General features: G+C 44.8%; 1 protein-coding gene across 7 annotated transcripts in view; it reads right to left on the bottom strand.

The window, feature by feature from the left end:
* LOC147457976 (calcium-transporting ATPase, endoplasmic reticulum-type-like) overlaps positions 1-25,019 on the bottom strand; it is an 86,436-nt gene extending 61,417 nt beyond the window's left edge. Inside the window, exons 1-5 of one of the 7 annotated variants that reach the window (XM_086512731.1) lie at positions 24,677-25,019; positions 24,167-24,298; positions 23,062-24,021; positions 22,399-22,818; positions 22,228-22,312 (exon numbers count right to left, since the gene is read on the bottom strand). In XM_086512731.1, the coding sequence (XP_086368857.1) occupies positions 22,228-22,312; positions 22,399-22,818; positions 23,062-24,021; positions 24,167-24,298; positions 24,677-24,862 (1,783 nt within the window). In that variant the 5' untranslated portion in view covers positions 24,863-25,019. Of the gene's footprint in view, positions 1-22,227; positions 22,313-22,398; positions 22,819-23,061; positions 24,045-24,143; positions 24,300-24,676 lie in introns of those variants that run through there. The other 6 variants (XM_086512732.1, XM_086512733.1, XM_086512737.1 and 3 more) reach the window with 6 other exon arrangements.
* Between the last annotated feature and the right edge of the window lie 1,588 nt (positions 25,020-26,607).

The following is a 26,607-nucleotide window of genomic DNA, read 5'->3' as shown; positions in this document are numbered from 1 at the left end:
TCCGAGCAAGGAGCGACAGGTATAAGGTGTTGATACGCATTGAGAATTGCTGCTTTGTGTGGTTTGTTTTGCAGGAATCTCCCGTCTCACGGGAAGGCCCTTCACGGGAAGTACGGCTTCACGCCTAAGTCCCTTACGGGAAAGTACGGCTTCGCACCTAAGTCCCTCACGGGAAGGAACGGCCTTGTGCCCAAGCCCTTTACGGGAAAGCACGACCTTCGGGTCTAAGACTACAGAACGGAGGGGTTTCCTTGGGTTCTCGTGCTTGTATAAGAATTCTCCCTAAATAAAAGAATACTCTTAACGGGGGGGGGGACCAGCCCATCTTCTGGTCCCCAATACTGTGTCGATCTTCTCCCTTCTCTCATGTTTTCAAAGAATTATAATTTTCAGATTTTCTAAGTGCTCGTGTACGCTCCCGTTTTGTGACAGTACTAGATCCGAGCTAAATCCATAAACACTTCCGCTGCACCTAACATTGGCAAGTCAAGCGTTTCCTCTTAATTTCTCCTCAGTGTTTTTCAGTCAGGTGCTCAGCGTTCTCAACCAGGTTGATTGCATCATCACCCAGAACAACCAGCGATCTCAGCCCCTTGATCGCCAGCAATTTTCAACCCCTAGCCTCGTCGCGGTAGCAGTTCCCTTGCCATCAACACGGTTAGCAGTTAGGCATTTAGCCATAGCCTTGTCGCCATCGTCATCGTCATCGTCATCGACTTCGACAAGCATGAATAGCATGACCCCGTCGTCGATGTCATCGTCTTCGACATAGACCACGTCGTCGGCCTCACCCAAGGTTGGCGGCCGGCTCCAAACTCAAGCCGCCGGACCAAAAGCAACCTAGACTATGGGTGGCCCGCCCGGAGACATACTAGCCGGACATGTATGCCCTACACCTGTGAAGCAGTAGAGTGGTGTAAGTCTAACACCCCCTCTCAGCACCGGATGTTGAACAAACTGTATGAAGCTGAAGATGTGAGGCAAATGATGAAGATGTCTTCTGCCATGTCCACCGAAAGACAATACTCCATAGACAATACTCCAACGAACCCCGTGAGTGTAGCCGCAAACTGGGGTATCCGGACAGCCAAGAAATCTCCACTGTAAAGTGTTGTCCCGAGTAGTGTAGCAAACTGTTGTACTCCACCAATACAGGGTGAAGATACTGCATGAAGGTCCCGAGCTGAGTGTGAAAACTACTCCTTGTCGTAAAAGAAGTGCCAATAGGCATGCAAGTGTCCTGCCCAATAGGATCTGTGGTGTCTGTAGTCAAACCGTCTGGAGAAAATGGAGAAGCACAAGAACCGTCATGAGAGTGACCGGAAGCTTGTCAATGCATGAACCTGTAACCCAGTGTGACCAAGTGGCTAAGCTTTGTAAAACTCCAGGAAGGCCAGATGTAACAATCAGCGCCGTAAACGTCCTCTGAAACAAGGAAAGCCAGACTAAACAATCTGCATTGTAGAAGCTACCGTCAGCTGCAGCAATCACAGATAGACCGCACGGACCACCACCGAATGGTGTCCTATCAATAAATAGGGTATTCCAAGATGAGGGGAAAGCCAGACTCAACAGTCTGCACTGTGAAGGGCCTCTGAGAAGAGGTGTGGTCAAACCAAGCTGTCTGCACCGTAATCACATGTATGAAGAAGGGAAGCCAGACTGAGCGGTCTGCGTTGTGAATAATCTCTGAGAAGAGGAAAGGCCAGACCAATCTATCTGCATCGTCTTGCCTATATCTCCTGCCTCCAATCCTCCGGTGTCAATCAAAACATAATCATCATGTATGAAGAAGGGAAGCTAGACTGAGCAGTCTGCACTGTGAATAATCTCTGAGAAGAGGAAAGGCCATACCAATTTGTCTGCGTCGTCTTGCCTATATCTCCTACCTCCAATCCTTCGGTGTCAACCAAAACAGAATCCGCACCACCAAACCGCAGATCGGTGTGGCTCTCAATGTGAATGAGTTGGGAGTGGCCTACTGCCCAGGTCGGGGGATAAGTCTACTGTGAGGTTACCGAGGGTGAGTGTAAGCAACCCTGAAGGTAGCAATCCAAATGATCACGAGTGTAGAAGAGCAAATATACTACCATCCAAGCCAAGCTCCGGGTGACTCCGGATGTAGTCGCGGGATGCCTGATCTCCCGCATCTCGCGGGTAAACTCTCCAAGAGAGTCCAAAGCACTGAAGTCCCACTCCAAACCCTAGATCCAAGCAATGAACCTGTCCAAGAAGAGATCCAAGATCCTCTCCCTGAGTCCATGTAGATGCTCTTGTGTAAGCAAGTGAAATGACGTGTCGAGTTCAAGTGATAAGTGTCTGTCCACCCAAGACGGTGGTGTCTTCTCTGGGAATGTCGGAATCCCATGGGCCATGAGCATGGCCATATCTCGTGTGAACTCCTCTAATGAGTGCATAGATGTGTCCATAGCAAACCACAAGTCAAGGATCGTACACCAGTAGATGATCAAGCGGATGTCGAAGATACCGCGTACTGCAGCACTCATTGAGAGATCGCATGGACCACCACCGCATGGTGTCCTAGCAGGAGGTAACTTCATCCTCTGTGAAAAACACAAGCCAACAGGCTACTGTCCACCCAAAAATGCAACTGTGAGTTGATGAAAACGCTGCTGTCCAGCGATTTCAGCGTGCTCGTACGCTCCCGGCATGGTCCAGAGCGGTGCAGAGGGTGTAGGGAGGGTTTGTCTCTGGTGCACAGCCGTCGGAGGGCTGAAAACAGAGAAAAAACAGCAGGTGTAAACGGCTGAAATCTGATGATATGAAGAAGAATCTCGCCGGCAAGGCACCGGATGCCAAGCCGAGTCGGAGGCAAGATCTGTGGGTAAGGCCCAGCACCCCAAACCTGTCGTGCTGAAAACGCAGCAGCAACCAAAAAAACACAGCAAGGTCCAAAAACGCAAGCTGTCCCAAAAAACGCAGATCTGGCCTAAAAACGCAAGGCAAAACTGGTCCGAATTGGGTGAGATTGTTGCCAGGAGGGGGTGCCAAGGGGGAAAGATGCAGATCCAAAAACGCAGACCTGATGCAAAAAACACTAGGCAATCTGATGACGTTTTCCGCGACGGAAAGTGGCAGAGAAGCTAGCGCTAGGCCTCAGAAGCCGGATCACTCACTGATCTTCTTCTTGGGAGGGGTACCTGATGCAAAAGGATGCGCCTTGGACATGAAGAGCCTGAAGTTGCTGATACCATGCGAGAGTGCGCGTGTGCGGAAGCGTGAGAGAGAGAGAGAGAGAGAGAGAGAGAGAGAGAGAGAGAGAGAGAGAGAGAGAGAGAAGTTGCTGATATCATGCGAGAGTGCGCGTGTGCGGAAGCGTGAGAGAGAGAGAGAGAGAGAGAGAGAGAGAGAGAGTATAGACACAAAACGCTGATGTAGGGGAAGAGGGGGCGATCAGCCCCTCCACTGAGTACCAGAGCAAAAGACTTAGAACTGAGATCAAATGATGTATACAATGCCGATAAAATCCCTCACGACCCAACAAGAAAAGAAATATATATATAAGGGCGCCCGGACAAGGTGGACGGCCGGCCCCGAACTCGGGCCGCTGGACCAGGAGCAACCTAGACAATGGGTGGCCAGCCCGGAGACATACTAGCCGTACATGTATGCCCTAAACTTGTGAAGCAGCAAAGTGGTGTAAGTCTAACAACAATGCCTTTGTGAAAAGGTCTACAAGGTTATCGTGTTGGCACATAAGCGAAGCTGATCTCTCCTACTAAGAGCCTTTCCCTAACATAGTGGTAATGCACCTCAATGTGCCTTGTGCGAGCATGAAAAACTTGGTTCCTCGCAACTGCCAATGTGCTCTGACTATCAGTGTAGATAGTGTTGGCAATGGCTTGTCCAGCACCTAAATCATCCATAAGGCGTATGAGCCGTACACACTCAACCGCAGCTGTGAAGATTGCCATGTACTCAACCTCACAACTGGAAGTCGCCACAGTAGATTGTTTCTTGCTCAACCATGATATGCATGAACTGCCAAGCATGAAATAAAAACCACTCGTGGACACTCGCGTGTCAAAACAACCAACCCAATCTGAGTCCGAAAAAGCATGTAAATCTGGCGGCAATGATCTCCCCTTGGGATAAAACAACCCAAGATGTAAAGTGCCACTTAAGTAGCAAAAGATCCGCTAGACAACCAGCCAATGCTTAGGCCTTGGGCTATGCATAAATCTGCTAACTTGTGAGATTGCAAACTGAATATCCGACCTCGTGTTGCATACATAAATAAGACATCCAACAACAGTTTGGTAAAGAGTGACATCGGCAGGATCACCAGCATCATGAAGACTCAATTTCAAACATGTTTCCATGGAAGTGGCAATAGGTTTGCAATCCTCAAGTCAAAACTTACATAGCAATGTCTCTATGTAGCTTGTCTGACACAAGGCAAAACCATCATCACACTGCTTAAATTGTATGCCCAAGACTCAAGTAATGATGCAACAGCCTCAAATCTTTCACCTTGAAAGTAGCATTCAAATCAGCCTTAAATTTAGCAATATGTCTCTCATTTGGTCCAGTGATCAGTAAATTATCCACATAGAGAACGAAGATAAGAAGTGCATCACCCTCATGCTTTACATACAATGTGCTTTATGTTGGACTGTTACGAAAGCCTCGTTTGACCAAATGAGTATCAGCCTTCTCATACTACGCACGAGGAGATTGCTTCGACCCATACAAAGCTTTCTTACATTTGCACACTTTATCTTCTTTCCCTTTAATGACAAAACCACGAGGCTACGTTACATGCACTTCCTCAAATATGTCACCATTCAAAAAAGCAATAACAATGTCTGATTGATATACATCCCAACCAAAATGAGCTGCCAATGCACATAGAAAACCCACAGTAGTCATACGACAAGTGGGAGCAAAAGCCTCTTCATAATCTATGCCTTTATGTTGTGCATAACCCTTTGCAACAAGTCGATCCTTACAGCGATCAATCTCACCATCTGGCTTGCGTCTCAACTTGTAAACCCACTTCGTACTAATGGCCTTTTTGCCAAGAGGCAAATCACATAGAGTCCATGTGTCATCTCCTATAAGTGCATCATATACTGATTGCATGGCAACCATCCAATTTTTTGAATTTTGTGCTTCATCAAAAGATAGAGGTTTCTCAACATCAAATAAGCTAGACACAGCCAAAGCATAACAATCTAATGCATAAAATGCATGGTGAGAACCTGAAAGAGTACGACTAGACAAAGGTGCATTTACCGTCACGCAAAGTATGCACCAGCCATTTTGGCATACCTCTAGCCTGTTCATTCTCAGCCCTTTCCTCATCAAGTACATCATGTACATCTGCATGAGTAATAGGCTGATCTGTAACATATTCAGAAACCCCCATAGGCTGTACATTTGCCTCATTTGAATTTAGATTCGAACTTCCACCACTAAAAAGAGGAAACGAAGTGTCATAAATGTCATGTGAGCTTACATTACTGTCTCTAGTACATGACAGCAAGGGCTGAACAGAATCTTCCACAAACACAACATCTCGTGAGACCAAGATACGCTTTGTTTGCAAATGATACAACCTATAATCTTTGCTTTCAGTACTATAACCAACATAAATGTATTTGTCAGCCTTGTCATCCAATTTTTTGCGTTGAGTTTGTGACACCAATGCCAAACTAGAAAAAAACGCATGTGCTCAATAGAAGGCTTTCTATCATGCAATGCTTCATATGGAGTCATAGCAAAGCTTTCGTAGGACACCAGTTAAGTACATAAGTGGCACACATGTTGGCCTCAAGCCAAAACGAATGCGGCAAAGCTTGACTTTTGACCATGCATCATGCCATTTCCATAAGTGACATGTTTTTCCTCTCAGCAACACCATTTTGTTGAAGTGTATACGGCACTATACATTGGTGTTTTATCCCACGACTAGCCAGAAATACATTAAATTCATGAGACATATACTCCTCCCCTCCATCGGAACGGAGGGTGCCCATAGTACATTTCGAGACATTTTCAGCCATAGCCAGAAATTGCTTGAAGCACATAAACACTTCGGACTTTGCTTTAAGCGGATACACCCATGCATGCCACGAGTAATCATCAAGGAAAGTCACGAAGTAAAGGTAATTACCCAAGGACGGAGTTTACATGGACCCACAAACATCACTATGCACAAGTTACAACCTGCATGTGGCCCTAACTGAACCATCCTTTTAAAAACTTCGAACGCTACATCTTACTCAAAAATACAGCCTTCACAAACATGTTTGACATGGAATTCAAGTGGCGGCAAAGATGCAACCATATCAGATTTCTGCAAACGCAGCAAACTGACAAAATTCAGATGCCCAAAACCTGCATGCCAAAGTTTTGCATCTGAAACAGCCTTTGAATCCACAACAACATTTGCAAAATTCTGTCCACACTTGTCATACAAGGTGAGCTTATACAGCTCACGGCATAAAATGCCACATGCAACAAATCATCACCAAACTGAGATTAAGTATTGTACATCTGTCATCCACAAATTTGACTATAAGTCTAAGTCTAGCATGTGCAGATACAAACAAAAGATTCTTCTTAATCCCAAATACATACAATGCATCAACAAGTGTGAACAACTGCCATTTGCAACAATAAGCACAATCTTCCCAACTCCCTTAACTGGATAAGAGGTATTGTGTCACGTGACACATCCAACCCTATGTGTCCGTGGACAAGCTACAGCACGACAAGGATTCAGTCCGTCTCGATTTAGAAGTGATCTGACACTTTTGTGAGTCTGTTCGCAGACCGTGCATGTCCAGACACTTAGATTAGATGCATATCCTCTGGTTGCACACAGCATGATCATAAGCATTCCCATCAGAATCCTTCAGGGGAATTTTTCAGTGCATTTAGCCTATTTTACCTATTTTTGACATTTTTCACTTATTATTTTTTAAGTAACTTTTGTTGGAAAGAAGGTAGGGCAAATTGAGTAAGTTTGTATATAAGCAAACCTAGACTAGCACTAATTGGCAGAAGAGGCAACAGGAGGCAAGCTCAGCAGGCAACTTCTCAAGCAAGACCTTGGCGGTTCTCCACTCCAAGCAAGACTCAGCACCTAGCGTTTTTCTTCATCAAGCACCATCGCCAAGCAAGTCCCAGCCCTTGGCATTTTTGCATCAGGATATCATCGCCCACACACCCCCAGACCTAGCATTTCAAAATTGCAGCCCTAGCGTTTTTCATAATGCTTAGCGTTTCCAGATTTGCAACAGTTAGGCATGGCGATTTTCAGCAGATAAGAACAGCCATTTTCAGCCCGAAAGGACCATCGGTTTCAGCCCTTAAGAACCTCAGTTTTCAGCCGTAAGACCTGCAGAAATTCAGCGACAAAGATCATCAGAATCAACCCCCAAAATCAGCGTTTTTGGATTGTAGCGGATTCCAGCCCATAGCGTTTTTGGACAGCAGATAAAAGATTGCAGATTTCAACCCATAGGTCTGTTTTTCCATCACCGTCGTCATCGTCAACATAGCCTAGACTTGCATCAGTCAGATGCATTCAATTTGTACCGGTTTGTGCAATCATAAGTAGACCACTCTCGCCGACGAGAGTGGGGCCTTCGGAGGAGGGTTTTACAACGTATCTAGTGTCGTATCTCTCTTCTCTCTCTATCTCTCAGTCTCATACACTTGCACGTACAGTGTCCACTCACTTTGTTCATGATCATTGCACACTCTCATTAAAGACGGAAGGCTCTCCCTTCCAAAAGAACAAAAAGGAACCTTGAGCATAGTTCGGAGCACACATCTTGAGCAAAGCGCAAACATTCATTCAGCTGCACCTAACATTGGTATCAAAGCTTTGGCAGTGTTCTGTATCACTCAAGGAAAGAACCACAAGAATCACAAGAATTTTTTTTGCTTGTTGCGGGCGCACGAACCCAAGTTCGCTTGGGCGTGTCGATTCCTAATCGTGTTTTTGAAGAGTGACAGGAATCCCAAGAAAGAAGGGCTTGTCAAGCCTCCCCTTGTGCCTCTTTTCACTCATTGAGAGCGGACCGTGCACTTAGCGGCCGGCCCATTGACGTGAGGTGGGAAAAAGCAACCTTGGTGTGAGCGCAAGGCCGCCAAGGGGTGCGCCCGCGGAAAAGAGTAGAACTCGGGTGAAGAGAAGATCCTTCTCAAACACAAATTGCAAGCGAAAGAAAACCTCAAGAACCTCAAGACCCTCAAGAACCCAAGACCCTCAAAAACCCAAGTTCCTCGTGAACTTAAGAACCAAAGATCATAGTGCATGGTCATCACCCGAAGCGGAATGGATACTTCGCATACAGGTGATGAGCATGAGAGAGGCGACGAAGAGTTCTCCCCACCAAGAGATTTTTCCGACCCTCCCCCTTCACCATCTACGCCACGAGTTATACCAACTTCCATGGAGGTGATGGTCAAGTCGATGTTGGACATGATGGCCCAACAACAAGAAGCCAATCGCGAAGCGACTCGCCTTGCGATGGCACAACAAGAAGCGAATCGAATTGCGTCGGCACAACAAGAAGTAAATCGCATTGCTTTAGAACGCTAGCGCGATGAACGAAACGAAAGAAAAGCACTGTAAGTGCAGCATAATGAATGTTGTATTTTCTCAAGATTAGTGATCTATATTTGCTCAAGGTTCCTTTTAGTTCTTAGGGAAGGAGAGAGCCTTCTGTCTTTATGGAGAGTGCTATGGTCACGAACAAAGTGAGTGGATATTGTGCGTGCAAGTGAATGAGACTGAGAGAAGGAGAGAAAAGAGATACGACACCCGAGAGGTTGTAAAACCCTCCTCCGAAGGCCCCACTCTCGTCGGCGAGAGTGGTCTACTTTTGATTGCACAAAGGTGTACAACGATGATGCATGGGCGGATGCAAACGGAGACTATGTCGATGAAGACTTTAGGGCTGAATTCGATGCTCTTTTATCTGCTGTCCACAATGGGGTATAGGCTGAAAGTCTGCACCACTTTGGAAGGCTGAAAATGAATGCTTCATTGTTGTTTTTATGGCTGAAATTCACTGGTTCCGTCGGGGTTCATGCTAATGACAAAAACGCTGAACTGTTGCACTTCTGGCTGCGTTTTTAGGTCAATGTCCTAGGCTGAAAAACGCTGGAACAACAGGTGTTTTCCATGCTGAAAATGGCAGCATTTCTAGCGTTAGTAAATCCCTGTGGTGGATGTGTTTGCTTGCTGATTTTGCTGAAGAAAAACGCTGAATTTGCAGATGCTAGCGATCCCAAAAACGCTAAGGCTTATAGGGGTTGTCGCGGGGGAAAAACGCCAGGAACTGGTGTGTGATGGCGATGGCTGTTGTAGATGAAAACACCAGGTTATGGAAGAGGCTAGGCGATCCAAAACGCTAGATCATGACGGGGGTGGCCTCGCCAAGTGGCTTGACGAGGTTCTTGCTGAGAGAGGGAGGGAACACCTGCTGCTTGGGGAAGCCTGTTGTACTCTCTGCTCATCTGCCCAATTGTGCTAACTTGGGTTTGCTTATATATTAACTTAGCAAAATTGCCCTACCTACTTTTGTTGGAAAGTCACTTAAAAATAATAAGTGAAAATAACCAAAAATATGGAAAATAGGCTAAATGCACTGGAAAATTCCCGTGACTGAATCTGATGGATTCTGAAGGGAATACTGATGATCATGCTATGTGCAACGGAGGATATGCATCTATGCTAAGTGACTGGGCATGCACGGTCTACGAATAGACTCACAAAAGTGCCAGATCACTGCTAAATCTAAACTGACTTGACTGACGGGAACCCTGCTATGGTGTAGCTTGTCCACGGACACATAGGGTTGGGATGTGTCACGTGACATCCCCTCCTTTTCAAAGTGAGGTACTGGTACCGAACTGTATGGCGTCCAAGGAGATCGCCAACAGCATCCGGAATCCTGGAAGGGACTCTTCGCCGGCCCACTCCGATGTGTGGGTCGTACGGTACTTGAACTTCATAAAGGTCTGCAACGCTTGATTCTTTGGGCCGCGCCGAAAGCGACACAAAGTCTTCTATGGCTCCTTCCTTGCTTCAACTTCGTTGAGAGTCATGCTTCTTTCTTCTTCAAGAATCTCCATGGTTGAAAATTCCTGAAACCATCTCCAACACAAAACCATGAACATACCCATTCCATGTAAAGTGAAGGAAAAAAATATTGTCTTCTCTAAAGACTGTGTATGCAATGTAGATGAACATAGAGACGGAATGACAAACCGTTCATCAAGCACATGCAAACAATGAGATCGAATCTTTTCTGTTTGATCGAAATCAATCAACTGTGGCAAATCCCAATGGAAATGCCCATGCTTGGTGCTCATACTATCATGTGCTCGTTTGGAAACTGTGTCATGCCAAGGAAGAGGCATGGAATGTGACTTCCTTACATACAAACTTTTCAGCTTTTCACGAAAAAATCCACATACATTCGTGCTCATCCATGAGAGAAACGTGCTCAACATACAGTATGTCATGCCTAGGAAAAAGGGATCACATAACGATGTTGACTAAAATACAGGAAACCGTCACGAATGAAACACTCGAACAATGTGTGCGTATCAATCATGCGAACACATAATACTTCCTGTGAGGGTTCTTTGGACAAAGGCTCGAGAGCCAAGATCGCTTCTTCGTGATCTATTGAATCTTCTTGTGGGGGATCTGTGGACCTCGACTCGAAAGCCAAGATCGATTCTTGGTGATTGATCGAATCTACAACGAGGTTAGCTTCGCTAGAAAAAGCAACAACTAACACATCATCCTTGTGAACAATCACATCTTCTTCATGGAAATCATCATGCTCGTGAGAAATCACATCGTGATCATGCAAATCATCATGCTTGTCTTTATCATCCAAATCATCGTGCAAATCATTATCCGTCAAATCATCATGCTTCTCATAATCATGCAAATTTTGTGTGTCATGCTGTGGAGAAAAAGAGATTGAGATAATCTCCTTATCCCGAATCCTTTCAACCTTGTCCTGCATATTAGCAATGAGAGATGGAGAATGAGCAATGTCCTCTCCATGAAAGACAATAGGAGAATCATTGTCGGCATTGAGAGTTATAGTGTTAGTCGAAAATTTCATGAGAGCGTCATTATCACGAAACCATCGAATGCCCAAAATCATATCACATCCTAAGAGAGGAGAAACAACAAATCTTCTAGTGAAGGCAGTCTGTTGAATTGCAAACAACACATCAAGGCACTCCTCCGTGATGAGAGCGTCCATACCGGGACGAAAGCCAGAGACCTCGATAGGAGATCTCGGACTAACCTCGAGGCGGGCTCTCTCAACAAGAGAGGAACTGATCACATCATGCATACTACCTGGGTCAAATAATATGACAAAACGGTGCCCCGACGTACGACCATAACATTTAATGAGAGAATCATCAATCGGAGGGTCCTAAGAAACTGCGGGCACAATCGTGTTATCATTCATTGCATTGACAGATGTAGTGGGTACTGTGGGTTCTTTAGATTCATTCGATTCAAGCTTAGGACATGTTCTTTTTATGTGACAATGAAAACAACGACCTTCCTTAGAATAAGTGCTTTGTTCTTCCGAGGTGATGTATCCTCCTACAATTCCTTGTGCTACCTTTTCATCTGGAGTAAGCTTAGGTTTAGCAATTGTGTTAGCCTTACCCTTATGTTCATTGGAAGAATTCTTTGATGAGATACTGTTGGTAGATTGGTTAGAAGAGTTATCATTCTTACCATTCTTACCGTTCTGAGGGCTCTGAGAAGTCTGCGAGGTGCTTGTGGAAGTCTTGTTCTCCTAAGGCTTTCCCTTGTTGTGCTTCATCTCCTGTGCGAGAGCAATCGCTACCGCCTTGTTGAGATCGATTGCATCGAGTACCTCGACATCGTACTTGATATACTCGTCCAATGCAAAAAGAGAAGCCTCTTTGCGCTCATCATCCGACTTCCATAATTGAGTGTCTAGCTGCAAAACACGATTAGAAAAAGACATGACTGGCATACCATTTTGCTTGAGAGAGCGCCAATCGTCCTTCAATCGTGCAAGGTACTGAGGTGGCATAAACCGCGCCTTGAGCTTGTCTTGGAAATCAGCCCAACTAAAAGAGAGGGGCGTGAAATCGTCGGCTGCTTCTAGGTGCGCGGCTAGCTGTGCCTCTTGCCATGCGTGGTACCAATTAATGGCATCATCGGCAAGGTACATAGCTGCCGTCAAAACTTTGCTATTTCCTGTTTTCTTAGTTGCCGCAAAATAAGCATTAAATTGATGCAGCCAAGAATGAATAACTGTAGCATCCATCTTACCGTCATACTTACTAAAAGTCAACTTTTCTGTGACTGGATGGTTGGAATCCGCGTCGTGGCTTGCGCCACTTGACGAACTCCCACGATCTTTGGGTGGTTCGTTCTTTGAGGCTAGTGCTTGTCGAAGAAATTCTTGAGTGCGTAGCTCTTGTTGAGCTTCACGCTCAGTCTCCAAAGCCAATCTATGAGCGGCACGATCGGCCTCCAAGGCCGCGTTTCTTGCCGCCTCGTCCGCCTTTCTTTGTTGCTTCCGTTCTTTGCGTTCGTTGCGCTCGCGTTTTAAAGCAAGGCGATTGTCTTCTTGTTTTGCGGCAAGTTTTGCGTTTCGTTCATCGCGCTCACATTCCTGAGCAAGGCGATTGTCTTCTTGTTTTGCGGCAAGTTTTGCGTTTCTTTCATCGCGCTCACGTTCCTGAGCAAGGCAATTTGCTTCTTGTCTATCTATCATGGCCATCATCTGCTTGACCATTGCCTCCATAGGGTTTGGTGCACTTGGTGGCGTAGATGGCGAAGGGCGAGGGTTGAAGAAATCATCTCCGGGTGGGGACAAGTCTTCGTCGCCTTTCTCATGCTCATCACCTGTATGCGAAATATCCATTCCGCTTCGGGTGACGACCATGCACTATGATCTTTGGTTCTTAAGTTCACGAGGAACTTGGGTTCTTGAGGGTCTTGGTTCTTGGGTTCTTGAGGATCTTGAGGTTCTTGAAGTTCTTGAGGTTCTTGAGGTTTTCTTTCGCTTGCAAATCGCGTTGGAGAAGGATCTTCTCTTCACCCGAGTTCTACTCCTTTCTGCGGGCACACCCCTTGGTGGCCTTGCGCTCACACCAAGGTTGCTTTTTCCCACCTCACGTCGATTGGCCGGCCGCTAAGTGCACGGTCCGCTCTCAATGAGTGAAAAGAGACACAAGGGGAGGCTAGAGAAGCCCTTCTTTCTTGGGATATCTGTCACTCTTCAACAAAACACGATTAGGAATCGACACGCCCAAGCTAACTTCGGTTCATGCGACCGCAACAAGCAAAACAAAAAATTCTTGTGGTTCTTGTGGTTCTTCCCTTGAGTAGTACAGAACACTTCCAAATCTCTGATTGTCACAAAGTGATGACGTGACGGACAGCAGAAACCCTAATTTCTGCCAGAAACCTTAAAATTCTTGCAAACCCTAATTTTTGCCAAAAACCCTAAATTCCGGAAATCGCGGAGGCGGATTTTTTTTTATTTTATTTTTTTTAAAGGAAAATGATGAGCGACGCGAATTTTGCTTTTGCTTTTTTTTTATAAAAAAAAGAGAAAAGACTCTCTAAGAGAGAGAGAGAACTGATGCTTTTGATTTTAAAAGCTTTTGGGGCTCTGCTTTTGGGCATCCCTTGTAACCTTTAAATTAGTGGTGAGGGCCTCACTTCTCAGAGCATCTGGACGCAGAGTCTGAGAGTGAAACCCTAACCGCTCTCTTGTACTTTGATGATTGATTAATACAAAAAGAAATACCGAAAGGGGCGCAAGTCTTTGGGGCCAATATCTCTAGGCACGGAACTCCGCCGGGCCAGTGCAAATCTATTGTGATCTGTGAATTGTTTTGAAGTGGTTATTTGGTGCTGTCGCGGTTGATTCTTGACTTGGAGTGTCCAAGTTTGTTACACTCATACCAATGTAAGGTGCAACGGAATGAATGTTGTATTTTCTCAAGATTAGTGATCTATATTTGCTCAAGGTTCCTTTTAGTTCTTAGGGAAGGAGAGCCTTCCATCTTTATGGAGAGTGCTATTATCACGAAAAAGTAAGTGGATATTGTGCGTGCAAGTGAATGAGACTGAGAGAAGGAGAGAAAAGAGATACGACACCCGAGAGGTTGTAAAAACCTCCTCCGAAGACCCCACTCTCGTCGGCGAGAGTGGTTTACTTTTGATTGCACAAAGGTGTACAACAATGATGCATGGGCTGATGCAAACGGAGACTATGTCGATGAAGACTTTAGGGCTGAATTCGATGCTCTTTTATCTGCTGTCCACAATGGGGTATAGGCTGAAAGTCTGCACCACTTTGGAAGGCTGAAAATGAATGCTTCATTGTTGTTTTTATGGCTGAAATTCACTGGTTCCGTCGGGGTTCATGCTAATGACAAAAACGCTGAACTGTTGCACTTCTGGCTGCGTTTTTAGGTCAATGTCCTAGGCTGAAAAACGCTGGAACAACAGGTGTTTTCCATGCTGAAAATGGCAGCATTTCTAGCGTTAGTAAATCCCTGTGGTGGCTGTGTTTGTTTGCTGATTTTGCTGAAGAAAAACGCTGAATTTGCAGATGCTAGCGATCCCAAAAACGCTAAGGCTGATAGGGTTGTCGCGGGGGAAAAACGCCAGGAACTGGTGTGTGATGGCGATGGCTGTTGTAGATGAAAACGCCAGGTTCTGGAAGAGGCTAGGCGATCCAAAACACTAGATCATGACGGGGGTGACCTCACCAAGTGGCTTGACGAGGTTCTTGCTGAGAGAGGGAGAGAACACCTGCTGCTTGGGGAAGCCTGTTGTGCTCTTTGCTCATCTACCCAATTGTGCTAACTTGGGTTTGCTTATATATTAACTTAGCAAAATTGCCCTACCTACTTTTGTTGGAAAGTCACTTAAAAATAATAAGTGAAAATAACCAAAAATAGGGAAAATAGGCTAAATGCATTGGAAAATTCCCCTAACTGAATCTGATGGATTCTAAAGGGAATACTGATGATCATGATGTGCGCAACTGGAAGATATGCATCTATGCTAAGTGATTGGGCATGCACGGTCTACAAATAGACTCACAAAAGTGCCAGATCACTACTAAATCTAAACTGACTTGACTGACGGGACCCCTGCCATGGTGAAGCTTGTCCACGGACACATAGGGTTGGGATGTGTCACGTGACAAGCACAAAGAAAGGAGGAACGGGAAGCTCAAAGAGCGGCCTTGAAGGCCGAGCGTGAAGCTCAAAAAGCGGCCTTGGAGGTCGAGCGTGAGGCTCAAAGAGAACCACGCACTCAAGAATTGGTTCGACAAGTACTTGCCTCGAAGTCGGAACCAGCCAAAGATCGTGGGAGTTCCTCAAGTGGCGCAAGCCACGATGCACACTCCAACAATCTAGTCGCAGAGAAGTTGACTTTCAGTAAGTATGATGGTAAGATGGATGCTACGGTTATTCATTCTTGGTTGCATTAATATAATGCTGATTTTGCGACAACTAAGAAGACTGGAAATAGCAAAGTTTTGACGGCAGCCATGTACCTTGCCGGTGATGCCATCAATTAGTACCACGCATGGCAAGAGGCACAGTTAGCCGCGCACCTAGAGGAGGCCAACGAATTCACGCCCCTGTCCTTCAGTTGGGCTGACTTCCAAGACAAGCTCAAGGCGCGGTTTATGCCTCCTCAGTACCTAGCACGATTGAAGGAAGATTGGCGCAAGCTCAAGCAAAACGGTATGCCAGTCATGTCTTTTTCTAACCGTGTTTTGCAGCTAGGTACCCAATTACGCAAGTCGGATGATGAACGCAAAGAGGCATTCCTTTTTGGGTTAGATGACTTTTTGGGTTAAACGACTATATCAAGTTTGATGTAGAAGTCTTCGATCCAATCGACCTCAACAAGGCGGTAGCGATTGCTCATAAAGCAAGAGTGTCTTGGTGTGTTGTTTACAATTCAACAAGCTGCCTTCACTAGAAGATTTTTTGTCTCTCCTCTCTCAGGATGTGATATGATTTTGGGCGTTCGATGGTTTCGTGATCTTAACCCTCTCATTGATTGGGAGGCTAACACTTTCACTCTCTATGCCAAAAGTGATTCTCCCATTGTCATTCGTGGAGAGGACATTATTCATTCTCCCTCTCTCATTGCTAATATGCAGGACAAGATTGAAAGGATTCAGGAGAAGAAGACTCTTTCAGTCTCTTCGTCTCCAAAGCATGACACACAGGATTTGCATGATTATGAGAAGCATGATGATGATTTGATTGACAATGATAAGCATGATGATTTGGATGATAATGATGAGCATGATGATTTGCATGATCAAGATGTGATTTCTCACAAGCATGATGATTTGCATGAAGATGATGTGATTGTTCACAAGGATGATGTGTTAGTTGATACTTTCTCTAGTGAAGCTAACCTCATTGCAGATTTGATCAATCACAAAGAACCGATCTTGGCTTTCGAGTCGAGGTCCACAGAACCCCCACAAGACGATTCGATCCCTCAGGAAGAACCGATCTTGGCTCTCGAGCCTAGGTCCAAAGAACCCCCACAGGAAGTATTATGTCTTCGCATGATTCATATGCACGCGTTGTTCGAGTGTTTCATTCGTGATCGTTTCCTGTATTTTAGTCAGCATCTTTATGTGATCCCTTTTCGTAGGTTGAGCACGTTTCACTCATGAATGAGCACGAATGTATGCGGATTGTTCATGAAAAGATGAAAAGTATGCATTCACGGAAGTCACATTCCATGTCTCTTCCTTGGCATGACAGCGTTGCACTTTATGAAGTTCAAGTACCGCACGACCCACACATCAGAGTGGGCCGGCGAAGAGTCCCTTCCAGGATTCCGGATGCTATTGGCGATCTCCCTGGACACCATACACTTCGGTACCAGTACCTCACTTTGAAAAGGAGGGCATGTGACGTGACACAGCCAACCCTATGTGTCCGTGAACAAGCTACAGCACGACAAGGGTTCAGTCAGTCCAGTCAGTCTAGATTTAGAAGTGATGTGGCACTTTTGTGAGTCTATTCGTAGACCGTGCACGCCCCAGTCACTTAGTGTAGATGCATACCCTCTGGTTGCATACAGCATGATCATAAGCATTCCCATCAGAATCCATCAAAATCTTTCAGGGGAATTTTACAGTGCATTTAGCCTATTTTACCAATTTTTGACATTTTTCACTTATTATTTTTAAGTGACTTTTGTTGGAAAGTAGGTAGGGCAAATTGAGTAAGTTTGTATATAAGCAATCCTAGACTAGTACTAATTGGCAAAAGAGGCAACAGGAGCTAAGCTCAGCAGGCAACTTCTCAAGCAAAATTCAACACCTAGCGTTTTTCTTCATCAAGCCAAGCAAGTCCCAGTCCTTGGCGTTTTTGCATCAGGATATCATCGCCCACACACCACCAGACCTAGCGTTTCCAAATTGCAACCCTGGCGTTTTTCATAATGCTTAGCGTTTCCAGATTTGCAGCAATTAGACATGGCGATTTTCAGCAGATAAGAACAGCCATTTTCAGCCCGAAAGGACCATCAGTTTCAGCCCTTAAAGACCTCAGTTTTCAGCCCTAAGACCTGCAGAAATTCAGCGACAAAGATCATCAAAATCAGCCCCCAAAATCAGTGTTTTTGGATTGTAGCAGATTCCAGCCCATAGCGTTTTTGGACAGCAGATAAAAGATTGCAGATTTCAGCCCATAGGTCAGTTTCGCCATCACCGTCGTCATCGTCGACATAGCCTAGACTTGCATCAGTCACATGCATTCAGTTTGTACCGGTTTGTGCAATCATAAGTAGACCACTCTCGCCGACGAGAGTGGGGCCTTCGGAGGAGGGTTTTACAACGTCTCTGGTGTCGAATCTCTCTTCTCTCTCTATCTCTCAGTCTCATACACTTGCACGCACAGAGTCCACTCACTTTGTTCGTGATCATTGCACTCTCTCATTAAAGACAGAAGGCTCTCTCTTATATAAGAACAAAAAGGAACCTTGAGCACAGTTCGGAGAACTCATCTTGAGCAAAGCGCAAACATTCATTCCGCTGCACCTAACACATTGTGCACAAGTGACTCAATTTCCATGAGGGACAGACTCAAGAGAGGTAAACAAATCACGATGTGAGGTAATGTGCTTTGTAGCACCACTGTCAAAATACCACACAAGTGAATCTGCAGCAACTAACATGCATGCATCATGGACAGCAGAATCATAAGTACACTTTGCACTAAAAGCCCACTCTGCATCTACGTCAGCATCACAATCTCCTTTCACAGAAGATTCTACAATAGCTGCACTCCTATTGGACCCTGTAGTTGATCCAACCTCTTTCTTCTTGGCTTCTTTTTCCTTCAATTTCAGACACTGCTTAATCAAGTGATCATTAGCTTACAATAATGGCAACGCGTCTTCTTTTTGGCCTTATCACCAGAATTCCCAGACGAAGTGCTGCCAACGGAAGCATTAGGAGCAGAAGATTTTCCACTCACACAAGAACCATGAGAAGTGGTTACATTGCTGTTACCACCTTTTCTTTGAGCAGCAATAAAAGCCTTTTCAACTGCACGCTGTTTAGCTCTGTTTTCTTAAAAGTGACTCTTGCAACAGCAAGGTGCATAATGAATCAAACTTGACAACTTCAGGATTTCCGTGGGTCATAAGTCTCCAAGTACTAGTAAAAGTCTGGTAAGAATCTAGCAAAGCATCAAGAATAGTCTGCACAAGGGAACTGTCAAAAATGACTTCGCTTGTAGAAACAAGTTGCTCATTTATAGCCTTGACACCAACAAGGAAAGTATCCATTTCATTTTCCTCATGCATAATCTTCGACTCCATCTCTTTACGCAGCAATGCAATTTTTGCCTCATTGCAACTTACATAAAGACCAGCCAGAATATCCCAAGCATGTTTTGCAAATTTTGTTGAACGAATGTGAGGAGTGATAGTGCGCTTCACAGACAACGCAATCAAAGCGTGAGTCTGCGCATCTTTTACATCCCAACAAGCTTGCTCAGCTGTAGGCAAAACAAATCTGGTAGTAGCAATCCTGCCACCAAAACCTGCAACATTCTCAACATCGCCTACATCCTCAGAACAAGGACGTACATCAATGCCTTGCATAATATTCCAAACGCCCTTTGACACAAGAACATGTTGCATCATATAAGCCCACATAGGGTAATTGTCCCCATCCAATCTGTTCTCAGCAGCAAGCATCTTGAACACATCATCTATGTTGTTGTCAGCCATGGCGAATGCCTGCACCTGATATGAAAACTCCCCAAAAAGAGGAGAAACGAAGCGGGAACAACAAGTGCTATATAGCACAAACCGTAGAAAACTGTAAGAGACCTAGTATGCAGAAAACGGTACAGACAGAAAACGGTTGCAAGGAAACACACACTGCTTGGAGAAGAAGAAGGAAGCTCAAGGCACACAATAGAGTGTATTACTTAGTGTGCAATGAAAAGATAAGTTAGCCCTAGAGTGATGGGCGTATATACAATGCACGGGGGGGAAAACCTCCTAGTCAGGGACCCCGGCGGTCTTAAGTGTGTTCACACACATCACTACCACATGTATATGGTAACACTTGCAACAACACAGGGAAGGTGCCATTTGAGATCAAAGAATGTTCCACCTATTCTAAGCACCAAGGAAAAGATTTTTAAAGCAGATCAATATGTTCAAGATCTGGACACTGCTTTTGCAGAGGTGCTCGAGGCTCTTGAGAAGTCTCAAAAACGGCATAAGAAAACAGCGAACAAGCATCGACATGGCTTGCAATTGAAGGAAGATGATTGGGTGCTTCTACGGTTTGAGAAGGCACGCCTAGTTGGACATCCATTTTATAAGTTGTACCAACTCATGGGGTCATGTTCGATGGGGCTCGAGGGACAAACGGCTAAAAGAGACGTGGGAGGGCTGATGTCGTGGCGCTATACGGATATCCGCGATTTCCGCTAATGATGTGGCAGGCCGTATGGACTTTTGCAATTTGCGTTGCTGACATGGCACCTGTACGAATTTCCGCACATCGCGCTGGCTCTCGAGTCTCCTTAGTGCTAGCTTTTGGGCCCAAATGCTTTCAGACTTGAAGCTTTTCATATGTTCTTGTCAGGTGACACATCCAGCCCTATGTGTCCGTGGACAAGCTACAGCATGATCACGGTTCAGTCAGTCCAGTTAGTCTAGATTTAGAAGTGATCTGGCACTTTTGTGAGTCTATTCGTAGACCGTGCATACCCAATCACTTAGTGTAGATGCATATCCTCTAGTTGCACACAGCATGATCATAAGCATTCCCATCAGAATCCTTCAAGGGAATTTTCGAGTGCATTTAGCCTACTTTCCCTATTCTTGACATTTTTCACTTGTTATTTTTAAGTGACTTTTGTTGGAAAGTAGGTAGGGCAAATTCAGTAAGTTTGTATATAAGCAAACCTAAACTAGCACTAAATGGCAGAAGAGGCAACAGGAGCCAAGCTCAACAGGCAACTTCTCAGCAAGATCCCTGGGGAGACTTCCCTTCAAGCAAGACTCAATCCTAGCGTTTTTCCTCACCGCCAGCCCCCCTTTCTCTTGGCGTTTTTCAGCAACCCAAGATCGCCATTTCTCCCTTGCACCTAGCATTTTGCATCATCGCCAAGCATCTCAGATACAGAGCATCAGCAGTAGATCTTTACCGCAAGAAGTCCCTGCACACCTAGCGTTTTCCAGATTGCACCCTAGCGTTTTGGAGATCCCAGCGTTTGCAAATCTCAGCCTTTACAGCCTTCAGCCCTAGCGATTTTCAGCAGTAGAAAGACCAGCAGATTCAGCCCGGAAAGACCAGCAATTTCAGCCCTTAAGAACCTCAGTTTTCAGCCCTAAAACCTGCAGATTTTCAGCGACATAGACCTACAGAACAGTCCCAGAATCAGCGCTTTTGGACTTGCCGCAGATTTCAGCCTATAGCATTTTTGGACAGCAGATAAAAGATTGTAGATTTCAGCCCTTAGGTCAGCGTCGCCATCCCCGTCGTGGTCGTCGACATAGCCTAGACTTGCATCAATCTCATGCTTACAGTTTGTACCAGTTTGTGCAATCATAAGTAGACCACTCTCGCCGACGAGAGTGGGGCCTTCGGAGGAGGGTTTTACGTCGTCTTTGGTGTCATATCTCTCTTCTCTCTCTCTCTCTCTCAATCTCATACACTTGCACGCACTGTGTCCATTCGTTTTGTTTGTGATCATAGCATTCTCTCATTAAGAACGGACGGCTCTACCGTCCATAAGAACAAAAGGAACCTTGAGCACAGTTCGGAGCACTCATCTTGAGCAAAGCGCAAACATTCATTCCGCTGCACCTAACATTTCTGCTTTTGGAAGGCCTAGGGCCTATAAAGTAAGTGCCAGGGTCTCAGTTTCGGGCAGATAAGCTTGGAAGCACTACTGAGTTGAGGACCCTCATTGTACCTTGTGAAGCATTAATAATAAAGATACCGAAACGGACATCAGTCTTTGGGGCCAGTCTCTTTGGGCGCGGAACTACGTCGTGCCGTGTCGTCTCTCCCTCAGTTTTGTTTAGTTCTTTCAGTTGCTCACATGTGTTGTGGTAGATTCCCGACTTGGAGGAGTGTCCAAGTCTATTACAATTGTATTGTGTGAGAATAAGGCATTGTCCATTCATAGCCAAACCCCTACCCTTAATCCTTCACCCCTCTCTTGTGAAGGACTCCTCGCTTTGTCTCTTTCCCCACCCATAAGAGTCATGATTCATCCTCATGTCAATCTAACCATCAATTCCATCACATGTAGTATTAACTAAATACTTTTACATTCACAGTACCATCAACAATGCCCAATAGTAGGTGTAGAAGTAGAATCAATATATGCACCTCCCCCCCCCCCAACACAAAACACACACACACACACGAACAAGCATCAATACAAAGGTTTGCAAGGTAAGTTTTAGTCGCGACTCTAAGAAATGTAGGGCAGACTCCGCCATATGAAACCTAGCACTAAAAGAAACATTAAACACAATACAATGTGACTGATAATAAAAGATAGCAAATCTGATCAGAAAAACTCCACATGACAGCTAAACGTTTTGTTTTGTAATTTCCAATGCTTCCAAAATGGGCACCTAGCATAGGTAGCAAACAAAGGAAAGAAATAGCATACCTAAACCTTCACCACTTCTGTCTTGACCTCCCACGCAACTGCTCTGCGTGTTCACCCTTTGCAAACCCAATTTTTCAACCAAAACCTTAGGGAAGCAAGGATGTGAATCAGCAACGCCATTCAAAAGATTGGCAATTATCAAGCCTTGATTCAAATAAACTTCTAGATTACCAATAAAGCTGCCTCTGTTGGCATGCCACTTGCTACATATCGATTATCTTTGCATTGGATACCAGCATCATTGCACACAGAACAGACTTGTGCAAGAGCATCAATATTTGAATCTAGACCACCTTGCAAGCCAACTACTTCGCCATCCATTGGATTGTATGTTGTTCCTGTCACCGTAAGGCACTGCATTTTTCCAGACTCTTGCATGGTCGCAATTTGCACAACTGACATCTCGTTTGTGGTCAATGTTCCAGTCTTGTCTGAGCAGATAACTGTTGTACAACCTAAAGTTTCAACTGAAGGTAGTTTGCGCACAATTGCATTTTCCTCCGCCATTCGCCTGGTGCCCAATGCTAAGCAGGTAGTGATGACCGCTGGCAATCCTTCCGGAATGGCTGCGACAGCCAATGCCACTGCAACCTTCAATATCATCCATTACAATTCACAAATTGTGGAAAATACAGCCTATCAGCAATGAGATTGTAATCATTTGGCAATGACATTTGCAGCAATACATAACCTTCCCCTACAGTTTGGAACATTGCTAACTCAAGACAACATGGATTAATTAATGTAAAATTTATCAAACTAGATAATGAAGAAGTAATCTCACAAGTTGGTCAGCTCGTGATTAAATACATTCAATGCATTTGCTACCCATACCTTGAAATAGTAGGTTGCTTGTTCCAAATTGAAATCGATATTGGAGGGGAAACTAGAGCTACCATCCCAGGTCAGAAAATACTTGTAGTTTACCAACCAAACTATAACACAAATTGCTCCAACAAATTTGGTCAAGCTATCAGCAAACTCTTCCAGCTTCCTTGTAAGAGGAGAGTCGTAATTTGCTAAAGAAGCATCTTGAATCTGTGCTTGTATCTTGCCCAATTCAGTATCCATTCCCGTATTTGTGACAATGCAGACACACATGCCATTTGTGACAGTCGTTCCAGAGAAAACCATGTTTTCCTTCCCTTGTAACTCAATATCCTCATCGAAAGCCCCTTCCACCTGTTTCAGAACTGGCTGACTTTCTCCAGTTAGTGATGCTTGCTGCAAACGAATTGTTCCCGATTTCAGGTAAGCAACGCGCATGTCAGCAGAAACCTTGTCCCCTGCACGCAATTCCACAATGTCACCAGGAACAAGCTCTCTGGCAGGAAGCTCTGCTATCTCTTTTCCATTTCGTAACACCCTTGCTGACTCAGGTTGCATCTGCTTGAGTGCCTGCAAGGTGTTTTCTGCTTTGCTTTCTTGCCAAACCCCGATGACAGCATTGAGGACAATAATTGAGAGTATAATAATGGGCTCTGTGAAGGCCTCAATGCCAACTATTTGACCTTCTTCCACGTCTGTAAGGGCCAGGATAAAGGATACACCTGCTGCGGCAAGCAGAATTTGCACTAGAGTATCTTCAAATTGCTCTGCAACTAGTTTCCAGAAAGGTTTTCTGTCTGGCTTTGCTAGCTCATTCCATCCAAATCTAGACCGTTTCTCCTCCACTGCGATTGAATTCAGCCCCGAGTTCATATCAACTCGAAGATCATCAGCAACTTCTTCCACTGGCTTGGCCCATGCTGCATATGTGTTTGACAGCTTTGGTCCCACGCCCTCTTCTTTATCCTGTATGAAGTCATGGATCTTGTCTGAATCAAACCAAACTGCTACTCAAATCACCATTCTTGTACACCTTAAAATGTCAAACTTGCAAAGCCATGCTAAAACAAAAAGGCAGCTGTGCTAACCTTTAAGGCTTACAAAAACATACTTTTTCAATAAGGGGCGGGTTTGAAGGTGCCTTGGTCCAACTCTTAACATCCCAAGTGGGCTTCTCCGTTCCCTTGACTGCTCTGATACATCCAAGTAGCTTTGAACCTCGTTCCCGTGGTGTCATCCATCCCTGCCAAACACCAATTTCTAATCTATAAATAGAGCAACCCAATATGTAAAAATATTGTGAGGATACCAACAGCGATGACTAAATAACTTGCTCATGTAAGAAATGTGCAGTGGGAAAAACTTGCAGGCTACCCACAAAAGATTAAAATGACCTTTACTTCATTGCAACAGAACAAACCCAGTCACTAAGCTTCAATTTTCCGAGCAGGCAGCTTCACAAATGCCGAAAGGGAAAATGCATCGAAATGTCGTGCTGTGTCTCCTAAAATGAAACCAATCCCATAGAAATTTTGAAGCTTAAAGTGAAAGAAAAGCCATATAAACACGTTATTGTTTCTCCTCTCTCATCCTCTCTCTCACGCACACACACAACACGCACCAGCGTAGATTTAAGGGACGCGAATGTAAAAATGTAGCGTACATTGTGGCGTCTTGAGAACGGAGCAGAAACCTTTGTTCTACAGTGGCGACGACAAGGAAGGGGCGATGCAAGAGAGCTGAGCCCAGCAGATGTTCGCTCGCTTAATATCGATGGAGAAGATGTCAAGTACGTGAAACACTCCATGGAAGCTGCTACTATCAGGGAAGGTGCGCCTCTAGACAGGGTTTGAAGTTCTGCATTAGCTCATTTCCTCCTTTTACAAGTGGCAATGTGGTATTGTCAACCTGCTCGGATTTGAAGATGTTCCGAAAATATCAAAATGAGCCCAACAATACATTCTCGTTTTGCCACATTTTTGGCCTGTAGGGTGGAAGAGCCAGCCTTAGCACTAAGTAACACCTATATATAATGAGGAGGACAGCGTGAAAAACGAGGCACACTTACGCGATTTGAACCCGTGACCTCGGGGTCCACGTTTAGGATCGTATGGACTAACCACCTCACCCGCGTGCACATTGTGTATCCCAAACCATTTTGACATTGTAATATAGTGAGTTCGGGGTGCATTGCCCACGTTGTCCAGGTTTAGTGCCTGTCCGGGTTTAGTTTTTGAGTAGATATCTGCGATTGCGATCTTCGTGCGTGAACTTCTCCACTGTCAATCCCATTACTCTCCCTCGCATTAAATATAGGTGTTACTTAGTGTTGAGGAAGAGCCAGTAAGCGGTTGGGCCCCAAAAGTGAGAGAACACCTCGCCCAATAAAAAATCAACATCTGCTCCAGAAGAGAGATGCAACTAGGTGAGCTTGTGGTTAGCATGAGTTGACGTGCATGTAATTCAGATTGATGTTCAACTCCCATGCTCGGGCTTCTACCTTTTGGAGGGTGCCCATCCAATGTTATTGGTGCGTATTGGTGCTCGTTTCTTTACACAGCGAGATGAAGATGGGTGTCGCACATCTCTTTACAATGCATCATCTGCTAGGCTAAATTGCTTCAATTGTCCATTGCCTTTGTTTCCAGCTTTCAATCCCACTTCTCAGCAATCAAAATCATCCACAACACATCCTAAGTGAATTGCCACCATCTCATCGTCTCTATATACTAGCACTTCTACCCTATAAGATCTTAGTATCTTTTGGAGGAATTGTGAGCCATTGGATAAAGCTTGTTGATCAGTGCCATATGGCAAAGTTACAATGGAAAACAATTTTCTTTTCCTTCCCTATTAAAAGGAGCATTAATAACTAAGGTGAGTGTGCCAATGATATGGCACCGAACTTGAAGTGCATTGTATTTTCATTCAAAGGCATGTGTAGGTTTTCACATGTATTAACTTCTTTGCTCGAGTAAAGACACTAGGGGGTGAAAACCTACATAGGAAAAATGTAGGTTTTGTGCTTCTGGCTTAACTCTCCAACAAGAACTTTGACTAAAAGAATGATGTTTACCTAAGGCATCATCTTATACACACCATTGCGACTAAGCAATTGAAAATTATTTTCATGTTATGTGTTTTATGCCCTTCCTAGCCAAGGCCTAAGCGATGGGTACACACACACACCCCTACTCATGCATCCCAAATCTCCTTCGAGTTTGGCATAAATCAAGATAGCAATAGCTCATTATGTAAGGTGCATTCCAACATGTGAACTTGAATTCTCGCTCCTCCCATATATGCACATATACAAGATAGCAATAGCTCATTATGTAAGGTGCATTCCAACATGTAAACTTGAATTCTCGCTCCTCCCATATATGACAATGTCTTGCCATCAGGGCTTGGTTTGTACTCCACAATTTCTACCCCAAAGCAACAACTTAGTCCATAATAGGCATGAGTATGTTGCCTTGTTAGCCAATTTATAATTTCAAAGAAGCAGATAAATCTTCGTTTTTTGTTCCTCTATTGGAAATCATAAAGTTG

This window comes from Adiantum capillus-veneris, chromosome 5 (assembly GCF_014529385.1).
Source record: "Adiantum capillus-veneris isolate H3 chromosome 5, ASM1452938v2, whole genome shotgun sequence".
In the NCBI taxonomy this organism is placed as follows: Eukaryota; Viridiplantae; Streptophyta; class Polypodiopsida; order Polypodiales; family Pteridaceae; genus Adiantum; species Adiantum capillus-veneris.
This window is presented reverse-complemented; position numbering and strand designations above follow the sequence as displayed.